This window comes from Alligator sinensis, unplaced genomic scaffold, assembly GCF_000455745.1.
Source record: "Alligator sinensis unplaced genomic scaffold, ASM45574v1 scaffold804_1, whole genome shotgun sequence".
NCBI classification, from domain to species: Eukaryota; Metazoa; Chordata; order Crocodylia; family Alligatoridae; genus Alligator; species Alligator sinensis.
Window position 1 is genome coordinate 134,239 of NW_005842868.1, and position 22,915 is coordinate 157,153.

At 46.0% G+C, this 22,915-nt stretch overlaps 1 protein-coding gene across 2 annotated transcripts in view; it reads right to left on the reverse strand.

Annotated features, from left to right (window-relative positions):
* Window positions 1-22,915, reverse strand: part of ADD2 (adducin 2) — a 75,437-nt gene that overhangs the window by 22,009 nt on the left and 30,513 nt on the right. The window contains exons 1-3 of one of the 2 annotated variants that reach the window (XM_025191889.1): window positions 9,421-9,475; window positions 1,691-1,922; window positions 606-821 (exon numbers count right to left, since the gene is read on the reverse strand). In XM_025191889.1, coding sequence (XP_025047674.1) covers window positions 606-788 — 183 coding nt within the window. In that variant the 5' untranslated portion in view covers window positions 789-821; window positions 1,691-1,922; window positions 9,421-9,475. Of the gene's footprint in view, window positions 1-605; window positions 822-1,690; window positions 1,923-9,420; window positions 9,476-22,915 lie in introns of those variants that run through there. The other variant, XM_006035701.3, reaches the window with a different exon arrangement.

Below are 22,915 nucleotides of genomic sequence, written 5' to 3' on the forward strand. Positions count from 1 at the left end.
TGCTCTTCCCTGCATGACAGCACTTCAGAGCAAATAGACACCCCAGCCTCATTCATTCAACACAGTCCTCATGCACGATTCTGACAGCCCAAGAAAGAGCCTCTGGAAGAGGATGTCGTGGGCAGTGGCCTTCTCTTTGCTCCATTCTTTAAGCAAAAAAAAATCCCATATCAGGGTGTGGAGAAGAAGAGAAAGTCCTAGCATGTAACACTCTTATTCTGCAAGAGGAGAAGGCTTAACACTTTAAAAAATGGCTTCTAATTGGGGATACTTCCATTTTTTGGTGCTCAACTTGAACGTGGAAAGCTGGAGTTTCAAGAAGTACCTAAATAAGGATCAGATTTCCAGGGAAACCTGGCACCCAACTTACTCAGAGCTTTTAAGCATCTGGTCACTCTTTTGGGGGCTGATGTGCACAGGTGCTGAGCACCTGGGATACTGCCTTCAGCTGGTTTAGCATGGAATGAAGCAAGAGAGGCAACCATATTCCAGACATCACCGATGGACTGTCTGATCCTAGAAGACAGCCTTGGGTTGGGCAGAATTAAAAATGGAAATCCCAGGCCCCCTTACTTTCAGCCATTTACGAGGTATCCTTTACTCACCGGACTCTGGAGGATCATGGTGACCCGTTTCTTCTGCTCCATCATGTTGAAGTCCTGCCGGAGGTCTGCCGCCATGTTCCGGATCCGTAGGTACTCGGGGTCATCTTCAGAGAATCTGTCGAAGTATCGCTGCCCAGGCGGGGGTGGGGAAGAGATGGCCTCAGGGGTGGTTTCGTTGCTCATCTTCCTGGTTGTCTAGAGCTGATTACTTGGTACCTGTGTATAGGGGTGAAAGGGGTCAAGGGGAGTGAGGAAAACTGACTGAGCACTGACTGAGCAATTCAAGTCATGTGAAAAACCTCAGTGGTGGCCTTAGGGTTGTTGGAGCCCTGGGGAAGAGAGTCATTTGGGGCCCCTTAGAGGTATGTACTCAGGTAAATATTAACCCACCACAGCTGTATTTTGGATCTTTTTAATATTCTTTGGGGGAATTAGATAAATAGTCAAGTGTTAAAATGCAAATAGAGCCACTTCCTTGCAAAAACTTCCCCCCCCCCCCCCAAAAAAAAATAAAAAATTGGGCCCCTTAAAGTGCAGTTGCCCAGTTTGCCCTCCCCTAAGGCCATTACTGACCTTCTGGAGGGTGCCTGTGTAAAGAACTGCAGGGCAACTTCATTAATACCAAGAGGAAGGAGTGGTGTGCGAGGGATAGGAAGAAATGTGTGCACATGCTACGTGCATGTTTCATGTAGAATTTCTGACTGGATAACATACCCGACACTGTCTCTAACAGCTGCAAGATCTGCAGCATTCGAACCAGGATCATCTTAGATAGTTTCCACAACTCAGTTCAAGGTACAAAGCCTGGGACCTCACACAAGTTGCCCAGATTTGGGCTTCTGAGTGAGCTTCAAATCTGTGCAAATGCTAGCAGGAGTGAGAAGCCTGAGTGTAATCATCCCACTGGTCCCCATTGGTACAGAAAGGAGAGGATGCCCCTTGGAGCATGGTAACTCTCCTGGGACCTGGTGCATGTAAACTTGGAAGCTTCCTCCCAACACTGTTGTTTTAAGGGTTCATATTTTTTGGAGGGCTATCACAAGAGCTGGCATTGCTGAACACTGAGTGGGATGTCTGTCCATCACCTGCATCCCCTTATTATCCACCTGGACACAAGGCCTGGAGACTGGAAAGACAACGAGACCCTGAAGGAACGCAGAAGGCTTCTGTCTGGTCTCTAGGTCATAGCTGGGCCACTACCAGTTACTCTCAGCTTCCAGGAGGAAAGTGGAAATGAAACCTCAGTCAGGCAGAGATCTGCTCCTTGCAGGCAGTTGAAAAGCTGGCATCACGTGGGTCACACAGCCTGGCAGAAATCTGTGCAGCAGAGATAGCAACAGACAGACCTAGAGATTTATCAGTCCCCCAAGCTTAAAGAAAGAGAGCATCATTCACTGAGGGCTATGAACATCTTGAGTATGAACAACTTGGGTTCTACCATATATAATACTAGAGTCATGGGGTACAGGGCTAAACCTCTTAAGGGTGTTTGGCTGTGAAGTGTTGGTTCAGTCCATGAATAACAGGGGTTCCCTGAAGCACAGAGGTCAGAACTGGAAGCCTGGAGTTCTGCTTTTGGGTTGGATAGTCTCTTGCACGTGCACGTGCACGTGCACATGCATGCACGTACACCCATAATCTTCAAAGGCTCTTACTGCATTTGATATCCCTTGGCAAAGGGGAGGTCACTGTTTTCCTTTTCATTCTTCCCTCTATAAATATGGACCCAACTCATGTTAACTCCAAAGTTCTTGGCACTTCAGGAGGCTGTAGGTCCACATTTAAGTACCTAAATAAGGACCAGATTTTCAGGGGAGCCCAGCACACAAGCTGCTGGATTGGGTCTTGGAAGGGTCAACAAAACAAACCTCTGAGATGTCTACATTTTACTAAGAGGCTGGGGATCTTGTCAAAGAAGATGTGATTCAGTGAAGTGTTTGGCTGCTATAAAAATCTCAGCTGCTGGTGCATCTTGCTGACTGTCCACCCTGACGCTCTGACCACAGGGCTTAGACATTGCAATTAGAAAGAAGAGCTAGAAATAAACAACGGGACAAAACAGGAAGAGCATATGAAGACCATAGGCAATGCACTTCTACTCCCAGCCCCAGCAAACGAGCTTGCTTGGCTGGCTGTCCTGAATGACACACAATCCTGGACTGATGCTATCAGATTCTGCAGCCCGGCACCGTGTCTGATGCTTCAGGTAAGGCTGGGTGTCAGCGAGGGAATCACTACCGACTGCACGTGGCTTGTTTGCAGACAAGTCATAGCAAATTAACAGCATGAACGAATGAATGAGTGGCACCAGGCTGAACAAGCTGGAGCAGCAAAACAGCATCCCCACTGCTCTGACAAACCAGAGAGCATTCTCTGGGCAACACCAGGCCATTTTGCCACTGCTCTGAGGAGGGGATGGTGCAGTACTGAGGGAAGGGGACACAAAGCTTCCCCCAGCCCTTCTGTGTGCAAGAGAATTGTGCAAACTGCTCTGTTCCTTGACATCTGAATCACCTCTATCTTGGGGCACTGATATAGGGCCATGCGCCAGCTTCCTGCCCTCTCGCCTGAAGCCACTGCAGCGAGCTCAAGCACTGATGTTCCCTGGCACTTGCATAGTGTTTCTGGGTAAAGCTGGATCTATGAGCTGTTCTGCTATTAGTGGCATCATCCACAGGATCAGGGCAGATGGCACTGCAATGTGGAGGAGCTGGGGGACTAGATTGCTGGAGCCAGAACTGAAAGCTCATGCCCATAGCAGCAAGCTTGTATGGGTGAGAAGGCAGCCTCTTCCCTGTCAGCAGTGATTCAGATGCAGCCCAGTTTCCTCTGCTGTTGACAGTTCTACCTCAGCCTGACTTCATTTTCTAAACCTTGTTTCCTCCTGATGCAACAACAGCTGCAATTTATAGTCCTCAGCGTCCTTCATGCCAAAGAGGTTCTCAGCAATAGATGGAAGGCCACTTCATTCACCATGTCAATGCAGCCACTTCTGGGGTGGACTGACACTGTGTAGAACCATGTCATGCAGCAGACAGGACTGGAGGCAAAGAAGGACATCATAAGTCACTGCAGTAATGCAAACAAGCTGACTCCTGCTCTTATTAGTAAAGGCTTGTGATGGCCAGTGGCTCCTGGGGTCATCCTCTACACTACAGCACTTTGGTGCCCCCAACATTTTTAGGCTTGGAGGAGCTGAAGGGTAATGGATTCCCAGTGGAGTGCAGCAAGAAGTTAGGGTGGAGAGTTAATTCACAGGACAGTACAGGCAGGAGGCAACATGATGGGTAGAGTCCCTGTATCTTATAGAGCTCTCTCTGTCAACCCTCCACTATGTAAAACTCTACAGAACCTTGTCACAGAGTCTCACCCTACACCTATGGCACCCAGATGCCCTGGTGATGGGCATAATGCAAGTTCCTGGAGGAAGCAGAGCACTTTTAGGAAAGAGCTTTGCCTGCTCACAGCATCTTGAGTGCTCTCCCCTCCAGGCACTATCCCAGCTCCCAGCTTCAGAGATGAGAGACAACAGGACCACAGCACATGTGACAGCAAATTCGCTGCCTCTGCTGCTGACACACCTGCTTCCTGCAACTATGGCTGACACTAGTTCAATATTTGCTGATGCAACTAGCAGGGCCATTCCATTGGCTGGGATCATGGCACAGGTCCAGTAAGTCAACAGGGCCATGCTGAAAAACCATCCCTAAGAGACGGGTAAATGAAGTAGCAGTATGAACACAATGGGCTATTTTGATGCTAGAAATAAAACCTCTGATCTGTTTTCACTGATAGTTTTCCCTTCTTCTTTTTACCATCCCCATGAGCTCCTCGGGAAGGAAATACATCTTCTTTCAGCCATGCTTTATGGTTAGCTCATCTTGAGCTGTTTTCCCCAACTCAAGACCCTTGCAAGATGCGACCTCCGTGCCCTCTTGTGCTCTGTCTAGCACCAAAGAGGAATGCTGGGCACTACCAGGTAAAAAGATTGAAGGAGGCCGGAAGCTGCGTTTGAACTCTGACCGCTGCTTCCCATGGTTCTCTGTCACTTTTGCTTTTGCTAAACAAACAGCTCTCTCGTTTCCATGGCAAAGGCTGCTCCAGAAATATATTTTGTAGAAATTGGCCCTGTGGTGTGGACTAAAATAGCTCAAGCAGCCTGCAAGGTGCCTGGATTCCTGTGCTTGCAGAGAGAGCAAACTGTGGAGCCCCGCAGAGAAAAAAAATAAGACCGGTTTTCACCTTTTTGGTGCTGTCTCTTGGGGAAAACATTAGCCCTGTATGATAAAATATGCTGCCCATCTTGTTGCATGTTACAGTCAGACAGGCATATGCAGGTTCTCTCTTTGCCAACAGGATTTGAGTTCTGGGCTGCAGATCAAAATTCCCGAGAGGAAATTTCCCCTGCCTTTTTTGCTTCATTTACTGTGAGTATGAGCTGCTAAGTCTCACCAAGTAGCATCACCTGGGCAGGTGCAAGTGGGGTGCTGACGTAGGGGAGGTGCTAGAAGGGAAGCTACCACAGCTGCCAGCCGGGGGGGCAAAACTTCCTAATTAAGCCTGTCTTCTCACTACTGCCTTTTCACTATGCTGGTACATTTTTTCCTCTCCCATTCAGTGGTGAAAGAGCATGCTGCTTGCCAGGCTTTCTGAACCAATGTCTAGGCCAAACTGAATCAGTAGTTATCATTTCCACGGGAAGGGACAACTCTCTCTGTTGCTCACAGGCAACAAAGCGGGTTCTAAGGGAAAGCAAGGGCAGGCCACTTTCAGGCAGCCCTTGTAAGGGCTCCATCCCTGCACTGCCCCATGAAGTCCAGTTCCACAACTGGAGGGAGCAGGTGGGACAGGAGAGGTGGGCACGCAGGCTACCAGACCTCAGACTCTTTGTATTGGGATGTCAGCTCCTTCCTGCTCCAAGCCATTCTCCAGCTATTGCACTCTGGATTTATTTCCCTTCTCTTCTTGCTCCAGGGATGGGAGCCTCAGCCCAGTTGCTTAGTTACCCAAAGGCTTAAGATACTGCAGCACCACAAGGCAGGTTCCTACTGCCAAAATACAGTCGTTTTGCAGTCATAAAGCAGGTTAGAAGACTCTGTTGTCTCCCAGTCTCACAGATGAAGAGCCCAGGCTGGGGGCGGGAGTGGGAAAATGATGGCAGTAAGGAGAGCAGGCTGGGCTTGGGCCACTCTTTGAGAAGGGAATGAGCACACAGAAGGGGCACCCACGCGGCAGTCAGTGCTATAGTGCAGAGAGACCCAGCTAGCGTGCTGTGCTCAGGGGCCCAGCTCATGGTTTTGTTAGGGCAATGGGCAACACTGGTTTCATAAGGAAAGTGTGGGTCAGGAAGCTCCTATACAGACTGATTTCTATTGCAGATTTAGTTGTCTAAGAGTGTTTCAAGTCTTATGCTTCAGGGCTTGAAAACTGCTGGCAGTGGGAGCTGGAAATGAATGCCTGCCCATCCCTCCTACCAACCCCCTGTCCAGAACTGCAGTGCACAGTTGGCCAAGGGCATTGCCAAAGGCTCTCTCTGACCACTGAGTAGCATCAGGCATTGCTCACTGCCAGAGGCAGGATGCCAGACTACAGAGACTATGGCCAGAACTGCAGTCTGTCCTGACATATGGGATGGTCCTCTTTTAAGAAGTCTGGCTATCCCTTCATACAGTAAAGTGCTGATTCTAGAGAGAGAGAGATAAAACAAAATGATCACTGGAAACATCCATGAGTAAGGAGTCAGGAGAAATGTCCACAAATTCACTTTCTACCTCAAAAAACTCCATGCAGCTTAAAAGCAGGGACTTCACAAAATCAATCCTGCCCATTAGCAATGAATGTCTGTGCAAACCAGGCCCTCTTGCTTTCATTCAGCTTATCCAGGCAATATGTGCAAGCACAAAGAAGGGTAGTAGCATCAGCTGGGAAAGAGGGGATGTGTCTGTACTGCTGCTAGACCAGGTCCATCCCTGCTTTAAAGGGGTCTTCTTCAAGTACCGCACAACTTAGTCATGCACAAAGATACCTCCTGTGCCGCATTTCACTGACCAAACAAATATAGACCAGATTTTCCAGGCAGATGTGAAGGAGCAAGGCAAGTGAAGTAAATCTATTTGTAACCGGGTGCATCTACACATGACTTCTACTGTGGAGCTGACTAATTAGCTCCACAATAAAGTGGAGCCTATTAGGCTGCAGTAAACTAATAAACTTCACTGCAGGATAGTATTTACTGTGCTGCAACATATGTGTAGATGCTGATGGGGCTGGCTGGGGCACGAGTGTGCCTGCCGTCTAACCCCAAACTGGAGCACCGGTGCCCCAGTCTGCCCTTCTGGAGCATGTTGAGCTCGGCTGGAGCAGCCCCAGGCAGGCACGCTGACCCCCCCAGACCGCCTGCCAGCCAGGGCTGCTCAACATGCTGCAGAAGTGAAGATGTAGCACCCAGAAGCAATAAACTCCCGGGAGAACTGCGCCGGAGTTTATTAATTCAAATTAATTGCATGTGTAGATATGCCCACAGAATATGAGAAGAGAACACAGCCTAAGTATTTGAGCAAAGACATACATTTTATTGCAGTGCAAAGCAGGGATCAATTACTATACCCATGGGTCTATAAATGTTTTTTGTGTACATATGTAGGGATTCTTTGCTGCAGGGAATACGAAGCAGGAGACACTCTCTATATAACAGCAGCTATTCACCTTTTTAGAACCAAGGCCATCTTTGTTAGGCTCAAAGCACCACTGGAAAATGCCAGCTCTTCGTGTCTCAGTTTTTGATGAAGGAAAACATGCTGAGAAATTCTTCTGTTGTAACAAGCTCAGAAAAACCACAACAGGTCAGAATGGTTTTGGCTCTGTGAATTCCTATTTGAAATCTCTGGGTTTGTCTTATGAGTTGTGTAGATGTAGTCACAATCTACACATGTATTTTGGCATATGTAACTATTCTGTTCCAGATAGTACTATTCTACAGCGGAGTTAATTAAGTTGCTGTGCCCCAATATGGGCACACATGTAGACCATGACACTTTACTGCAGAACTAATTAGTCAGCTCTGCAGTAAAGTGCATGTGTAGATGCACCCAGGAAGATGCGCCAGTTAAGGACCAGCAAGCTCTATTGCAGTTTATCAAAGCCTTATGCTGGGCCCAACCCAGGGAGGACCCCTTAATACAAGGACCCGATTAGAGATGGTCCATCTTTGTAAGCATTCATTATGTGATGTTGCTGGAAGTAGTGAGGGGGAGCAGTGGCTGGAGACTGCTGTTCTAGTTAGATAAGAAACGGGCTAGCCTCCACCCATTTGGGAACCAATGATTCACAGCTAGCAGGTCATAGCTCTGCACACTCTTCTGGAAAGAGCAGAGGATTCAAGTTTAACCCTTTTCATTGCACAGAGGCACATGCAAATGCCAGGCACCATACCACCACCAGGCATGCTTAGCAGCCTGGAACATATCAGGGTGGTAGGGTTTAATATGCACTGGTTCATATGCAAGTAGGCTGTGGACCCAAGAAGGCAAATCTTAGGAACGCAATAAGCAGCTGTGTGTGGTCAGTTAGCACCAAACCAAAGGGCTCTGAAAAGCTTCAAATCACTGAAGCTGTGAGCACTCTTCATGCTCACCCTAGCTCATCCCAGGAGGGGGTACCGGGGTGGCACGTAGCACCACCCACAATCTCCTGCTGCTGCTGTTTATTTGTTAAAATAGGTTTTGTTTCTTGCTTGTCTCCTGCATTGGCAGGTGCCCCAAGCATTAACTGCTGGGCTCCAAAGCTAGGACATTGCTTCCAGCAGGCCACAAAACATCACAGTGGCTTATGTAACTGTTATTATAAGGGTATTTCTATTATACTCCTAATGTTCTGCTCTTGAGCAGGGTGTGTGAACAGGCAGGTCACTAGCAAGTACGCCTCACCCACAAGGAAATTTGTGCTAAATGTTCACCAGTGAAATAGTGATGCACTATGCAACGACAGGAATCACTTAACTGCATTCATTCTTCTTCTCTGTAATGTCTGAAGGAAGCAGATGTTTTATATGGCTCAGTGAGAGGGACATTGATGCATTTCCAATGTCTCCATTAAGGTAACCCCGGATCTCAAACTTACTCACTCTTGCCTGCTTTTGTCCTTCCTAAAAAAGAAAATAAATGGGGGGATCCTATGTATTCCAGAAGGGCCTGATGCAGGTCCTGAAATGCAAACAGATTCTGGGTAGCTTTTGGATCTGAACTCCCAGCATAAAAGCTCCTTTCCCCACAAACACAACTTGGCAAGGTGCTGAGCACTTCCAGCCTCTACTACCTTAAGTGGGGTCACTGTGCCCTTTGCAAGTGGCACTCAGTACATTGCAAGCCCATGTTCAACAGGGACCCATGCTGTATCAGAAAAATCCTCCTAATGGGAGCAAACACTTTGCTTGGTTGGTTCATCCTAAGGCTTCTTTAAGAACCGTATCAGAGACACAGGAGGACAAATGCACAACTCCTGCTGATGGTACTACATACACCATGACTACATAAAGTCTCATAAAATCATACAAATCAGGTACTTTGTCATTTCACCAAGTGCCCCAATAAGAGTCACCATTACATGGTTCTGTTCATTCTTCTAGCTGTTCATCAGATTCTGAAAACTCCTCCCTTTTAGCCAAACCTCAATGCTCTACTTATAGTTAGAAAACACTGATGAAACATCAGAAAACTTCCAGCAGCACTAAGGGTTGACAGTCACAGCAGCGAGCAGGTAACAGGACCATAAAACATTTCTGAATAAAAGGTAAACAGCAGCTGTATACATTGCTTACCTGCCAATCTCTCTCCTTTCTTAAAGTAGAGGAGCATAATATTCTGTTCCCATCGGCATTTTAAATGCTTCTGTCCCTGAGAAGGTACTTGCTTAAGACCCACCCATAAGCTACCACATGCTAGAGAGCAAAACATTGAGCCTGCCAATCAGATACAACCATATTTCAGGATTCACAGCCTGTTTCACACAAAAACCCCTGCCACTCTCTTGAAGCCATGCAGTGATCTGACAACCTATCCAGCTACTGAGAGAAGTTTGCCATAAACATGGTTTCTCTGCCCTACATACTATAGACTCACAGGATGCCCTGAAGGCCATCCATAACCAACAGGACAGAGAAATGCATTAATTGATCTAACCCTGAGTTGTCCAAATGGAAGTGAGAGATGCTTTTTACATTAATTTGAGCATCTGCCTAATCCTTTAATAGCTCCAGTTTATGTATCAGTCGCAGCTGCAACTGTAACTTCTCTTTTATTACTGCTGATTTATATTACAGTAGCAGTGAAAAACCCAATCTAAGATTAGGGCTCATTATGCCAGGTTCAGTATAGGCACAGTGTGATCCAACCCTTGCTCAAGAGACGTGACCAGCTAAATAGACAAGCCAGAAAAATGAGAAGAAAGCAAGTGTTAACCCAGTTGTACAACAGGAAATCTGAGACTCACAGCGAGAAATTGACTTTCCCAAGATTACAGCCTAAGTGTAATTATTGAGAGCTTAACTTTGCATCATTCATAGATGCTAGCTGAAAAACAGAATTTCTTGCCAGTGGGAAATGCTGCCTATGTATCTCTATTGATTCCCCTGGAGTTACATCTACCTACAGTATCCACAGACCTGACCACTCTGAGTTATCAATCTTATATGAGTTTACAGGCAACTGACAGGACAAGATCATGCTACCCCATCCAAGTTACCCCAATAAAGTTGGCTGATGTGGCAGCATTGCCGTGTGGACTGATTTCTAACAGAAAAGACTATCCACTTTATGCACCTCAGCACCCATCCACATTGTTGTTGGGAAAAAGCCCAAAGAGTACAAAATTGTCTTTGCTAGGCATTGGGGAACATACCTAATACCTATGTGTTCTATACCATCTCCATACCTTGGCATCCCCTTCTGTGGTCCCCATCACCAAGGGTTTTCCGGTTTCAAAAAAAACCCCAAACCACTACCAGGACAGGAATTTTGGGCCTTGTTTGAGTGGTCTGGGGGCAGATGCTTCTACAGCAAGCAGCTATAACAGGGCTCACCAAGCTTATGGTTTTGCCTCTTACCATACACACACCACCAGTCCTGGCTTTTCCTGTTGGATAAACTAAATTGCTGCCAATCAGTCTCTTCTAGTATGTTTAATTATTTGGATCAATTATTCATGTCTCAGTACACCAATAAAAGTCACCCATTAAAAGCAGGCTGAACACAACCATGTCTAGACCTAAATCCATGCCACTGTCTGAGAACTAATGAAATACAGGGATAGGCACTGTTCTCCCAGACCTCATCAGCCCATTAGACACTTTGTGGGAAAGCCAGAGGAGCTTACTGCATCTTAAATGCTCTGGTGCATCAAAGCTTTGGTGCAAATTCAGATTGGAAATAAAAACTACTCATTTTGATACATTTATACCTGCTCACCGCCAGGTTTGTTTCACACAAGGTGTGAAATGCCAAGGGCATCAGGAACTTGGTCCACCAAATCCCTGGCGGCATCCATCCATGATGTTTGGTGACATGCTCACAACCTCTACTAAGGCTGCTGGAAAACAGTGACTTGAACTTTCATGTTGGAGGGACAAATCCACCAGTGAGGAAATGTTGGTTAGCCCTTTTGCAGGACAAGGAGGTTACTGAAACAGTCTCATCTGCAGCCACCTAAACTGTACCCCATTTCCTGCACCCAAGCACAAATGTGCAAGCTGAATAAGTTACTGTGCTCACACACAATAGATAGTGGGGTGCAGAAAGGTGTGTGCTATTCCCCTCTGTATGCATGGTAATGCTTTCCAGATGCAGTTCAGCTGGACACCTTTATTTGAGTTGACTTCTAGCTGGTACACAGCCCCAGACTCTACTCTGCAGTATGGCTCTACAAGCAGCACTATCAGTTGTAAATGGCACACTCGGTATAGCAACCATGTCTTCCGGCAGCATGAAGTCAGCGTAGCATCTCTTACAGCACAACTGCAGATTCTGGCATCCAGCGGGCACTAAGAGAATGGATGTGGTCAGAGCTTTCATGGATGCCACTAGTTCCCAGCTGATTTTTCAACCCAGTGGGAACAGTAGGGCTTGGCATGGCTTGGAGAAGCCTTCCTGAGGCTCTGAATGTATTCGTGGGGATGGGAGCAGCACACAGGTAGCCTGAAGTGGGGGAGCAGGGCTGTTTACTCCTCCTAATTCTGAAGCTGGGCTGTTGTCTCAACAACAGCCGCGGCTCTGAGCTTTCATGTTTATGATACTTTAAATCGTTTCTGGCATATGGGCTTAATTAATTTTTTCACAAGCAGATAGATTCCAACCGGGAGCACAAAACAGCAATTATTTTCCAATCCAATTTTAATAGTGAAAAGCCGCTGGTGCAGAATAACTCCCAGTACGTGTACTTTTCCACATAATCTCCCCCTGCAAAAAAGTGTCCTTGATAGATATTGAATCTAATCAAACAAATTAGGGTGCCTTAAAACTGATGTTTTGCCTTGCACAGTGCTCCAGTGCTGTGTTGCTTTAACCCAGTTGTTAGCATGAGCCTAACTAACAATCATTAGCATTGCAGTCTTTTTGGGGAGGGCTTGGACTAAGACCAGGTAACAGAAAAGGTATTTGATCCTATCGTGTGTAGAATTCCAATTTCTGTGCTAAAAGTACATGCAGGCTGCTTCAGAAAAGATACCTCCACTATGAAGTTCCCAGAGGGTAACATTTTTTCATTTTTCGACATCCCAATGATTTTTATAGATTTTTAAATAATTTTTCATCTAAATGAAACTCTACTAGGGATGTTTTTGTTCCTCTTTCCCCTCTTTATTTGACTTTTCCTCCTCACCCCCACTCTACCATGAGAAAAAGGAGAGAGGAAAGCACCCAAAACACTTTTAAAAATGATGAAAGAGATATTTTAAAGCTCCTGTTGTAATTCAGTAGAGTCATTTTTGTCTGTACAACTGACCATCATTCAGCTAATTCTACTCCATGGGTCCCAGCTGTGGTATACTTATTAAAGTAGCTGAAAGGACATTAGCAGAGAGAGGAACTTTTGATTCCAAGTGCACTCTTAAGTGGCAAGAGTCTTCATTAGTTGTAATATCATTGGGGTTTATATCCTTCCTGGATCAGCTGCATTCACATGCTCGTGGTCTTGGTCTCACACACGTGCACAAGCATACACGAGCAAGTCCTTTAACTGAACTCCTGGGTCTTCAATGCCAAAAAGCCCAAGGCTGTATTGTGCGAACCCAAAAAAACAGCTCTCTTAACTGTGTGTTAATAACAGTCTGTTTTTGTCACTGGTATGACTCCCTAGGGGAAGACCTGATCACATCCTAATCTTAGCGTTCCACACGCAAGTGTGAGGCTAGTGCACTGTCACATTCGTGCAAGTAAAAATGCCACAGCTGGCCTATGTAATGCTCCTTTGCAAATGTAGCTCTGCATGAGGTCAGAACAGGGGAGGCATTTTGAGGTTATGAACGAGCTGCAGTGTGACCTCTGATGTGACATCAGAATTAGCGAGACTATTCAGTTGCTTAACACAGAGTCCGTCATGGAGGCATCCAGGCACCTTCTAGTGGCACACTAAACTTTGTTAGAGTGCAGAGATGGCTATCAGCTTCAGATTTCTTACCTTGGCAAGCTGTTGAGGTCTACCATATTTGGTCTTGTCAACCAAAAATTATCAGCAGAAACTCAGTTTTGGCAATGAGATGCATGTGTGCATTTTCTCACTGAAGTGCAATATACAATGAGACCATTCTCATGGTCCATTCAGGGTCAAGGCATCCAAAACAACAGGCTGCCATGCATGCTAAATTAAAATGAATATATAGGAGGCGGTGACAATAATCAGTCTGAGAATGAAATCATTTGATGCGGCATGAAAGTCTATGGCTGTGCATAAAAAACTGCCAATCTGCAGCAGTCTGGTTTTGCAAGGGTACCTTTGTATATGAAAGTACGACAGCATATGGTCCTTTGGAAATCTAATAATGCTGGCAGACAGCCATCATACTGAGTGTCTTAAGCGATAGAGCAGACCTGCCTGATGGGGAAGGGTTGAGCTTTTGCAGACAGGCAGAGAAGAAAGGAATGTCCCAGGGGCTGAGTTAGGGTCGGATAGCATACAGACAATGATGGAGGAAAGAGAGATGGAGCAAGATTCAGAGCCCACGGCTTTTCTGGAGGAGGAGGGGAGTTCGCTCAGCAGTCTAGCATTGCTCACTCCATCACATGTCAAACCACGGGCCTCCCAGGAAAAGGCACTTTGCAGAATGGACAAAGAACTACTTTAGTTTCACCCTAGACCTATGAATGGGGAGAAAGGAGAACTGTTCTGATAAGCAGAAGCTGTCATTAGGAAGTTCTGCAACACTCAAGGGTAGCCACAAACTCATCCAGCTTACTGGGAATTTTGACCAAGTGCTCCACACTGCCTTCTCGTTGGAAGCTCATTTAGATGAAAGTAGCCTGGAAATTTAATGTGCAATAGCTTTTCTGAGGGAGAAAAGCAAAATCTGTGTGGACACATTTTTTTTTTCAAAATAAGCATGGATAAAGTCAAACTAAGATAAGGTGCCACCCCAGATTTTTTCCAGAATAGCCATGCCTGAATAACCCCACATGTCTGTGGGTGAGGGGGGCTTGGGAGCAAAAGTATGATCTGGCATATTTAAAACAGTCCAGTTCTGTATTCTTCATCAACTAAACTTTTCCTTAGCACTCTTAGAGCAAATGAGGATGGATTTTTAAAGGAAAAAATGGAGGTATCTGTTTGCTAAGCCCTTGTCTCATAGTCTATCTTAACAGACATGCATGCATGCGCGTGTGTATGTGTATAAAATTTCCAAAGCCATGTATGGTAAATAACATCATGGTTGCCAATTCAAGCACTCAAAAATAAAGATACACCCCACCCCCCCTTGTGCTAGGTCTGATGACACAGTCTTTAGTTACATGGTCATATATTACTGCTTTCAGCAGACCTCGAGTTGCTGAGCACATAGAAATCATACTGGGAATCATTTGGGCTGCTGGCTATAGGATTAATAGATTCATAGATATTAGGGTTGGAATGAACCTCAGCAGATCATCGAGTCCAACCCCCTGGCCCAGGCAGAAAGGGCACTGTTGTCAGATGACCCCAGCCAGGTGCTTGTCCAGGATGCCTGACCTCCCCCCACCTCACCCCCCATTGCAGAAGTTGGGAGATGTGGAGCAAGGCAGGGGATTGCAAGATGGGAGAGTACATTGTGATGATTGAAAGCAGCTGAATTGACCTTGGAGAACTGGATTCTTGCCCTGCTTGGCTTGGGTTTCTCAGGCTTTGCTGGTGCGATGCACATGGTTTCCTGAGACCAACGGACAGTCCCAGCTCCAAGGGACCTTTTCACATAGGACACAGTTCAGAGATTGTCAGTGTAGGTGTGAGAACAGATGCCTCACAACGTCCTATGCTTTCTTCCTGCTGAAGGAGCTCACACAGTCTGCTCCCACTCTGCCATGCAAGAGAGTGAAAAGCCTGAGTCACACAGCTAGCGGTGTGAAAGCAGACTGCCAAGCGCAGTGACAGCAATTGCTCCTTCTAAATGGCACGTCAGTGTGATGAGAACACAGGTTTGGTCATGCAGAGCTGATCAGAGCATGGTTCCCTTTATTGGGCTTTATTGCATTCAGAGATGTAACCTTTCAGGGTGTGTGAGAGCAGAATTCCCTCTGCCTGCAGGGGCAAATACAGAAAACCAGTGCCAGTTGTGTTTCGTTTTTAAGTGTGGCATGTGGTAGTCACATAAGAGTTGCCATCTCAAAGAAGTAAAATAGGAGATTCACTATAGACAAGTTACAAAGAGGTCAGACCCAGAGAGTGGTAATAGACTGAAGTAAATCCTCATGATGCGCCGTGACCAGTGGGGTCCCCCAAGGCTCTGTCCTTGGGCCTATACTCTTTAACATCTTTATTAACAATGTAGACATTGATATCAGAAGTGGACTGGCCAAGTTCGCTGATGACACCAAACTTCGGGGTACAGCGTCCGCACCTGATGATAGGCTGGTGATCCAGGCTGACCTTGACAGGCTCTGAAAATGGGCAGATGAAAACCTGATGGCCTTCAACACCAAAAAATGCAAGGTATTCCACCTTGGGGGAAAAAACCCCACAGCACACTTATAGGCTCGGCAGTGCTACCCTTGCTAGCACCAAGGCCGAAAGGGACTTGGGGGTCATGATTGACCACAAGATGAATATAAGCCACCAATGTGATATCGCAGCTGGTAAAGCAAGCAAAACTCTGGCTTGCATCCATAGATGCTTCTTAAGCAAATCCCAGGATGCCATCCTCCTGCTGTACTCGGCCTTGGTGAGGCCGCAGCTGGAGTACTGCATCCAATTCTGGGCTCCACAATTTAAAAAGGATGTGGAGAAGTTTGAGAAGGTCCAGAGGAGAACCAAGTGCATGATCAGAGGGCAAGAGTACAGGCCTTACTATGAAAGGCTGAGAGCCATGGGACTCTTCAGCCTGGAAAAGCACAGGCTCAGGGGGAACCTGGTGGCTGCCTATAAGTACATCAGGGGTGTGCATCAAGATCTGGGGGAATGCCTGTTTACCAGAGCACCCCAGGGGATGACAAGGTCAAACAGTTACAAACTCCTCCAAGACCATTTCAGGCTGGACATAAGGAAAAACTTCTTTACTGTCCGAGCCCTCACGGCCTGGAATAGACTGCCTTCAGAGGTGGTACACGCGCCTACTCTGGACTCTTTTAAGAAACATTTGGATGTCTATCTTGCTGGGATCCTTTGACCTTCACTGACTTCCTGCCCCTGGGGCAGGGGGCTGGACTCAATGATCTTCCGAGGTCCCTTCCAGCCCTAATGTCTATGAAATCAATGAAATACAGAGCAGCTGGAACATTAGAAAGGCTTCTTCTTAACCCCAGACAGACAGTCACCATTTGTATCCAAAGAAACTTTCTGCTAGTATAATAGTTACCTCACCTCCTTGAATGAAAGCTAAGCTGTCGGCATAGCTGCATCCATATGTCCCCATGCTCTGAGCTAACACGGCTATACAGGCAAACTTTTCCAGTGTGGACTGTGCTTTCAGCCAGTCAGTGTTTTCTTATCCTCCATAGCCAGATACTGCCTTTTGTTAAACTCAGGGGGTAACCTCTACAGGAGTGAGGGGCTTTGCCATTCCTTCCCTTGCCTCTTCAACTCTCTCAGTTCATTGACTGGTCCCGCAATTCATTCTGCACTTATTTTTCTAAATATTGCGAGAACTTATGGCCCTTTCTCCTCTGCTTGACCCCACGAGGAACCTGCTCTTGTGGTGTGAAGCAGCAGGCATTTCAGAAGAAGCAGAGACTGCTAGCAGAGCAAGATCTCAGAGGGGATTAATGCCTGCCCAAACTAGATGGGGAAGCCAATAAGTGCAATTCAACAGCACATCAATCAAGCGGTTTTCTCAGCCTCCCTCTGTTTCTGTTTCAGGTGCCTTGGCAGTGCTAGCTCTCACTCAGATAGCTCCTCTTTACATGGGAATTTTTTCTGCCCTGTTACTGCTTTCACCATGGCTCCCTGTGTAGCATTATACTACTTCTATGGAGCAAAAGTCAATCTTTACCCAACTCCCTGCTTTTTTATGACTTAGCTTGACAGTAGTCAGGCCTGTCCCACACTGGAGAAATTGCATCAGTATTTCTGGCTGCAATTATCAATCTTGTTACACAGTGCAAAGCCCCTGATGTCAATAGTCTTTAGCCTGCATAAAGCTCACTTAAAAATGAGAAATTCACTGACTTGAGCTCAAATAATTTTCATGGGGCTTAAACAGGTTTAAGTGCATCTGTATCAAGAGGTTGCCTCTATGTAACTGGCCCAATGGCAAATCAGTTCTGTTACACCTCTGCAGCTCTCCTGAGATGGACAAACCTGCAGTGTTTCACTCACATAGCACACTGAACTCTACAGGGCTTACCAAAGTGGTTGGCATCATTCTGCCTTGATTTCTATAACCGTGAAATCGGGTTTAAGGGAACTGATTTGTCCAAAATCACCCAGCTGGCCATTGGCAGAGCTGGGAATAGGACCCAGGCCTCCCAAGTCCACAGGATAAACCAACCCCCTTTAAAAGCTTCTGTGCCCTACCCCAGAGAAAGCTGCATTTCAGAAGTGGGAGAAGCACATTTCTTTTTCCACAGGGCACTTGGACCATCTCCTGTTTGCGTAGCTGAGCGGACAATTCAGACAGCTTGGCCTTGTGTTGCACAGATCAATAAACAAGAGTAACCAAAAAACCCCACATGAGCGACTGTCTCAGATTTATACTGTGAATGCCAGGATGCTGCGAGGAGCCAGACAAAACAGCTCAAAGTCGTGAATGTCTCAGCGCACAGACATATCAATGAGCAGCATGATGCCTATATCTGCATTTACAGCTCCTCCTAATTTACACCCATAGAGGCAAAAGCAGAATCAGACCCACAGCTTGAAGGACGAGACTATTCTTTAACATGTGGCTGGGAAGGCTGTGCTAAGAGACTGCATTTTACTTTCCATTTTAAAGGGTCATTAAGCCAGCATGGCATTTAGTCAGTGTTTTACCCCTTCGTGGGGCTAAGTCTGAAAATTTCCATGACAGTTCTTTCCTCTTTTGTATGGATGATTGCAGTAGGTAGGGTTCTCCATGCCTTGAGCTTTGAGTGGGCATTCACATCTGTGCAAAGGGGCAGTGCAATTTGTTAAGCCTCTGTAGAGCAGGAGGTCTCCAAAGGAGGGGGAGAAACATCCAGTGACTTTTCCGCCACGATTTCATATTAAAACAGTGAAAAAATCATCAGCTTGCTTGAAAAACAGAGTAGAAAGTTAACAAAATTTCCTTTAGCACTCTGTTCTCCCTTTCAGCCAGGATCAACAACTTGCTTCTTTCACCTTACTCATGGGAATGGCACAGGTCTTGTGGTTTTAAGATGCATGGAGAATGCAACCAGCAAACAGCCCCCTCAAGACTGTGAACCTCAACCACATTAAGAATCAGTGACTGCTCATGTTAAATTCTTAATCTACATGGACTTTGTAGCATTTAATAAGCTCTAGCCAAAACTATACTGTCAGAAGACATTACAGGATCTGGGGGAAGAAGTGTTTAGTTCCACCTCCTTGAATTCCTTCTTAGATGGCTGATGTCTTAATGAAGTTTCCTCTCACTCTAGCCGTGCAGACAAAAAAGAAAAATCTCATTTAGCTGATGAAGAGTTATGAGGATGATGAGCCGACAAACAGACAAACGGTTTGTGGACATAGGGAGCAGCCCCGCCAGGCAGAAACGAAATGCTGAACAGCTTGAACTGCACGACAAACAAACCTGACTCATGAAAATCAAATTTCAAGGGTGGGACCCTGGTAATTTAATACAGCTGCAGAAACCAGAGGCCAGATCCCCTGACTGGGGTAAAACTGGCATAACACTACTCATGTCAAGCAGTTATGCCCAGTTTATGCCAGTGGAAGGTCTGGCTCCATATATGCTGTTGATTACAACAGTGGGACAAAGGGTTGAGGGTCATGAGCATGATGTCTAATTAAGAAAATACAAATAAGACTGTGATCTTGACATAGCCCAGACAGAAGCCTTCGCCAAGACTGCCGCTGACACTGCCTTTCGGCTGTGCTAGTGTTGCCAGCACTGCATTCTGCAATCCGACGTTCAGAGACCTGCATGAACCCTGAACCAACTAGTTTGGGTGCATCTACACCATGCTGCAGTTGACAGTGTATACACACCCCAGAATGACAATAAGATGGGGTCAAATACTAAAGTGCTCACACCCACTTCAATCATGAAAGCCAAAAGGCATGATTCTCCACTGCCTCATTTAACCCTTAACATGAAAGGGTCTCTCCCCCCACTCTCTTCCAACCCATTCTCCCTCTGCCCAAGCCAAATTGGTTTCCTATACTGCTCCTATTATGGTTTTAAAAATATTCCTGTCTAAAGATGAGATGACCTCTTGGAAAATAAATGGCAGGTGCTGGAGTACTCTGTGACAGTCAATTCATGGAGCAGTTTGGAATGAACATTTATCAGTTACTCCCTGTAGCAGAGCACTGAGAAGCAAGAGCCAGAAAAGCAGGAAAGACGATGCACTGGTTCACATAATGCTGTCCTGGAAGGGCATGAGCTGCTGCTTAGGAAGTCCTATCCAGTCCTATTGCCTGCTAGCCTGCCCTGGCAAGCTGGACAGCAAACGCTAGCAGGGGTTGAACCCTGCTATGTAAAAGAAGCACTTTTCCCTCCCCTCATTGCAAGGACACCCGGGATTTCTGCAGCAGATGGCAGCTGAACAGCATTCCTATTTCCCCTAATTGCACCAGACCAGGAGTCCCAGAGTGCCTTTTGATTCTTTGGGGCGAAGGATGCTGGATCAGGCTATGCATATATACATAAAAATGAGGTGTGTTTTAAATCTGGCAGGCAAAGGGAAGGGGAAGGGCGCTATTCCCAGCTCTTATTTTTGCCCCTGGGAAGGGGTCACTTTTGTGCCTCAGTTTCCCCAGTATCCTACCTTTTGTCCTATTTAAATTTGAAGCACCTTGGGGAAGGAACAGTTTCTTACTATGCATCTCTCTAGCACCTGGGACAGTGGAGTTTTATTGACACTGGGGTCCCAAGGTGCTGTTGTCAATTAGAGACATGAATGATTTATATCAGGTCATTTATATTCCAAATGCACGGGGTTCATTTTCTCTCGCCACCCCCACCCAATACATTACTCTGGGAACCAGTTTGGAACATATGGAAGGGCTGCCCCTCTTCTCTTGCCAAAGGCACTTCTGATAGCAAGATTTATTACAGATTAGGATGAGCTACGAGCCACATCTGTGAGTGTCTCTGTTTTAATTGGCTCACCTTCTCGGGGCAAGGAGGAGCAACCATCCTCAGAGAAAGCCTGAACAATTTGGTTAGCTTCTGTGTTGCTTCAGATCCCAGAGGGGAAGGGTAAATAAGACTAGAGATCAGGAACTTAACTGTCTTCTCTTTTATGCTGCCCTACACATGGTCTGTATCTGTTCTAACACATCTTGGTTGGTTACATGCAGTGTGATAACAGAGGAGCAATGTGTGTCAGAAGTTCACTCCTTATTTCCCCCCTCTTACTTAATGGAATAAGGTCAGACTTCCATTGACTTCTCTAGGAAGAGGACTGGCTCTTTTTACAGCACTTACACTCTGGGTAATATTGTTTAATTGAATTGTATTAAGCCTGATGGAGGAGATTGCTTTAGGAAGACTAGCCAAAGTTAATATACATGAACAAAGGGAAGTCTGCTTCCATTTCCTTTCAGTGCTGATAAGAAAAGGCAACCTCTTGGGGAAAAGCCTGGAGACAAGATGAAACTAAAGTAGTATGCAGGGCTGATTTACACTGAAAGCACTAATGACTCAAGCCAATATTTTCAAGCCTGGGTGTTTTTTAGATAGACCCCCATCTTTACACCCCTTTAACATGGGTGTTGATTTCCAAATATGATGAACGCTTATTGACTGAATGAGGCAGACAAGGTTCTTTGGGTGAATCTGATATCTTTTATTAGACCAATTTAAGTAGTACCAACTTAAGTAGTGTCTCTCCTACGTTAACGCATAGGAGAGACCAGACAACAACTGCGCACCAGAATGAACACACTCCGGAAATCTATCAAAGACAGGAATACCCAGTTACCTGTGGGGACACATTTCGCACAAGACAACCGCTCTCTCTCCAATCTCTCAGTCCTGATCCTCAAAGGGAACTTACAAAACACTTCCCAGAGACGAGCCTATGAATTCCACTTCATCAACCTCCTGGACACTAAAAATCATGGACTAAATATAGACATTGGATTGATGACACATTATAACATGCCTGACATCTGACTCCCCAGGCATCTCTCCACTTTCATCCCCCTTCTCTCTCTTCCCCGCCCTCCCCAGCCTCTCTCTCACCCATTGACTCCTCAATCTACATTTTCACTAACTGTCCGTCTTTTATGCAGACCAGCCCAGCCGCTGGCTTCTTTACTTTTCATTCCATCCAGGAAAAGCACACACCAACTGCTGAAACTTCCTTAGCCTGACGAAGGGTTTTTGAACCCGAAAGCTTGCTTTAAAATTTTTTTTTCCAACTACTTAAGTTGGTCTAATAAATGATATCAGATTCACCCAAAGAACCTTGTCTGCCTATGTCCTTAGACCAACATGGCTACAACCTACACCCTACTGACTGAATGCTATTTTCTAGCAAATCATAGGATTGGAAGGAACCTCAAGGGTTATCTGGTTTAGCTCTGTTTCTATTTAGGGCCATAATGATGGTTTAGGCACCTTATTTCAGGCACTCACATTTGAAAACTTCAGCCTCAGATTTCAGCCTGATAGATCCATGAACTTTAGGAGCAGATCTTATAGAAAGCATTATATAAAGTCTCCAGTCACAGGCAGCTGCAGCTAGCAAACACTAGTGCTTTCCTAAACCAAAGGACCAGGAGATGATTCAGCCTTTCAGTCCAGGGATTTTTCCATCTCATGGAAGAAGCCACGCAGAAAAGATCCGAAGCATTTCAGTCAGCTGTTTTCCACGAAGGCGTGCTCTCCATTGCAAGGCAGATGTCAGTGAAGACTGTTTCTTTCCCCCCATCCATTCCATTTTGCTTTTCTGCTCCCTCAGCTGTTTAACGCAGAGCCTGGGGCTTCTCTCAGGGCAATGACGTGGATTTCAGCCAGCACAGAATCAATCAAAAAGAGACTGGAGACAGACTTCCTTTTGGAATGAAAGATGCCATACAAAATAAGGACCTAGTCTTACCCCCATTAAGTCAAAACTCACCAACGTTAATGGGCCACTCCCTTTTACACCCATTACAAACTTGGCCAAAGAATACAGCTATAAGGAAGCAATCCTGCTCTCGCAGAAGTCAATGGAGCTGTTGCTGTTTAAGCCAGCAGAAGGCCTGACTGCATAATAGATCATGTCTAGTGTCTATTATGCTTTCATTTTACAAGTTTACCTGACTTCTAGGGCTGTGCGAAGCTTTGGGTGGTGATTTGATTTGGAGTAGATTTAGCCTGATTCGGTGGCCAAATCCCCAAATCTGAATCAAATCAGGGGACCAATTTAAAGGTCCAAATCGATTCAAAGCTCTCCAAATCTTTGGAAGAGATTCGGAGAGATTTGATGATTTAGGCAGTCCCTGGTGGCTGCAGCAGGGAGCTGGTAAGTACTTGCGGGGGGACC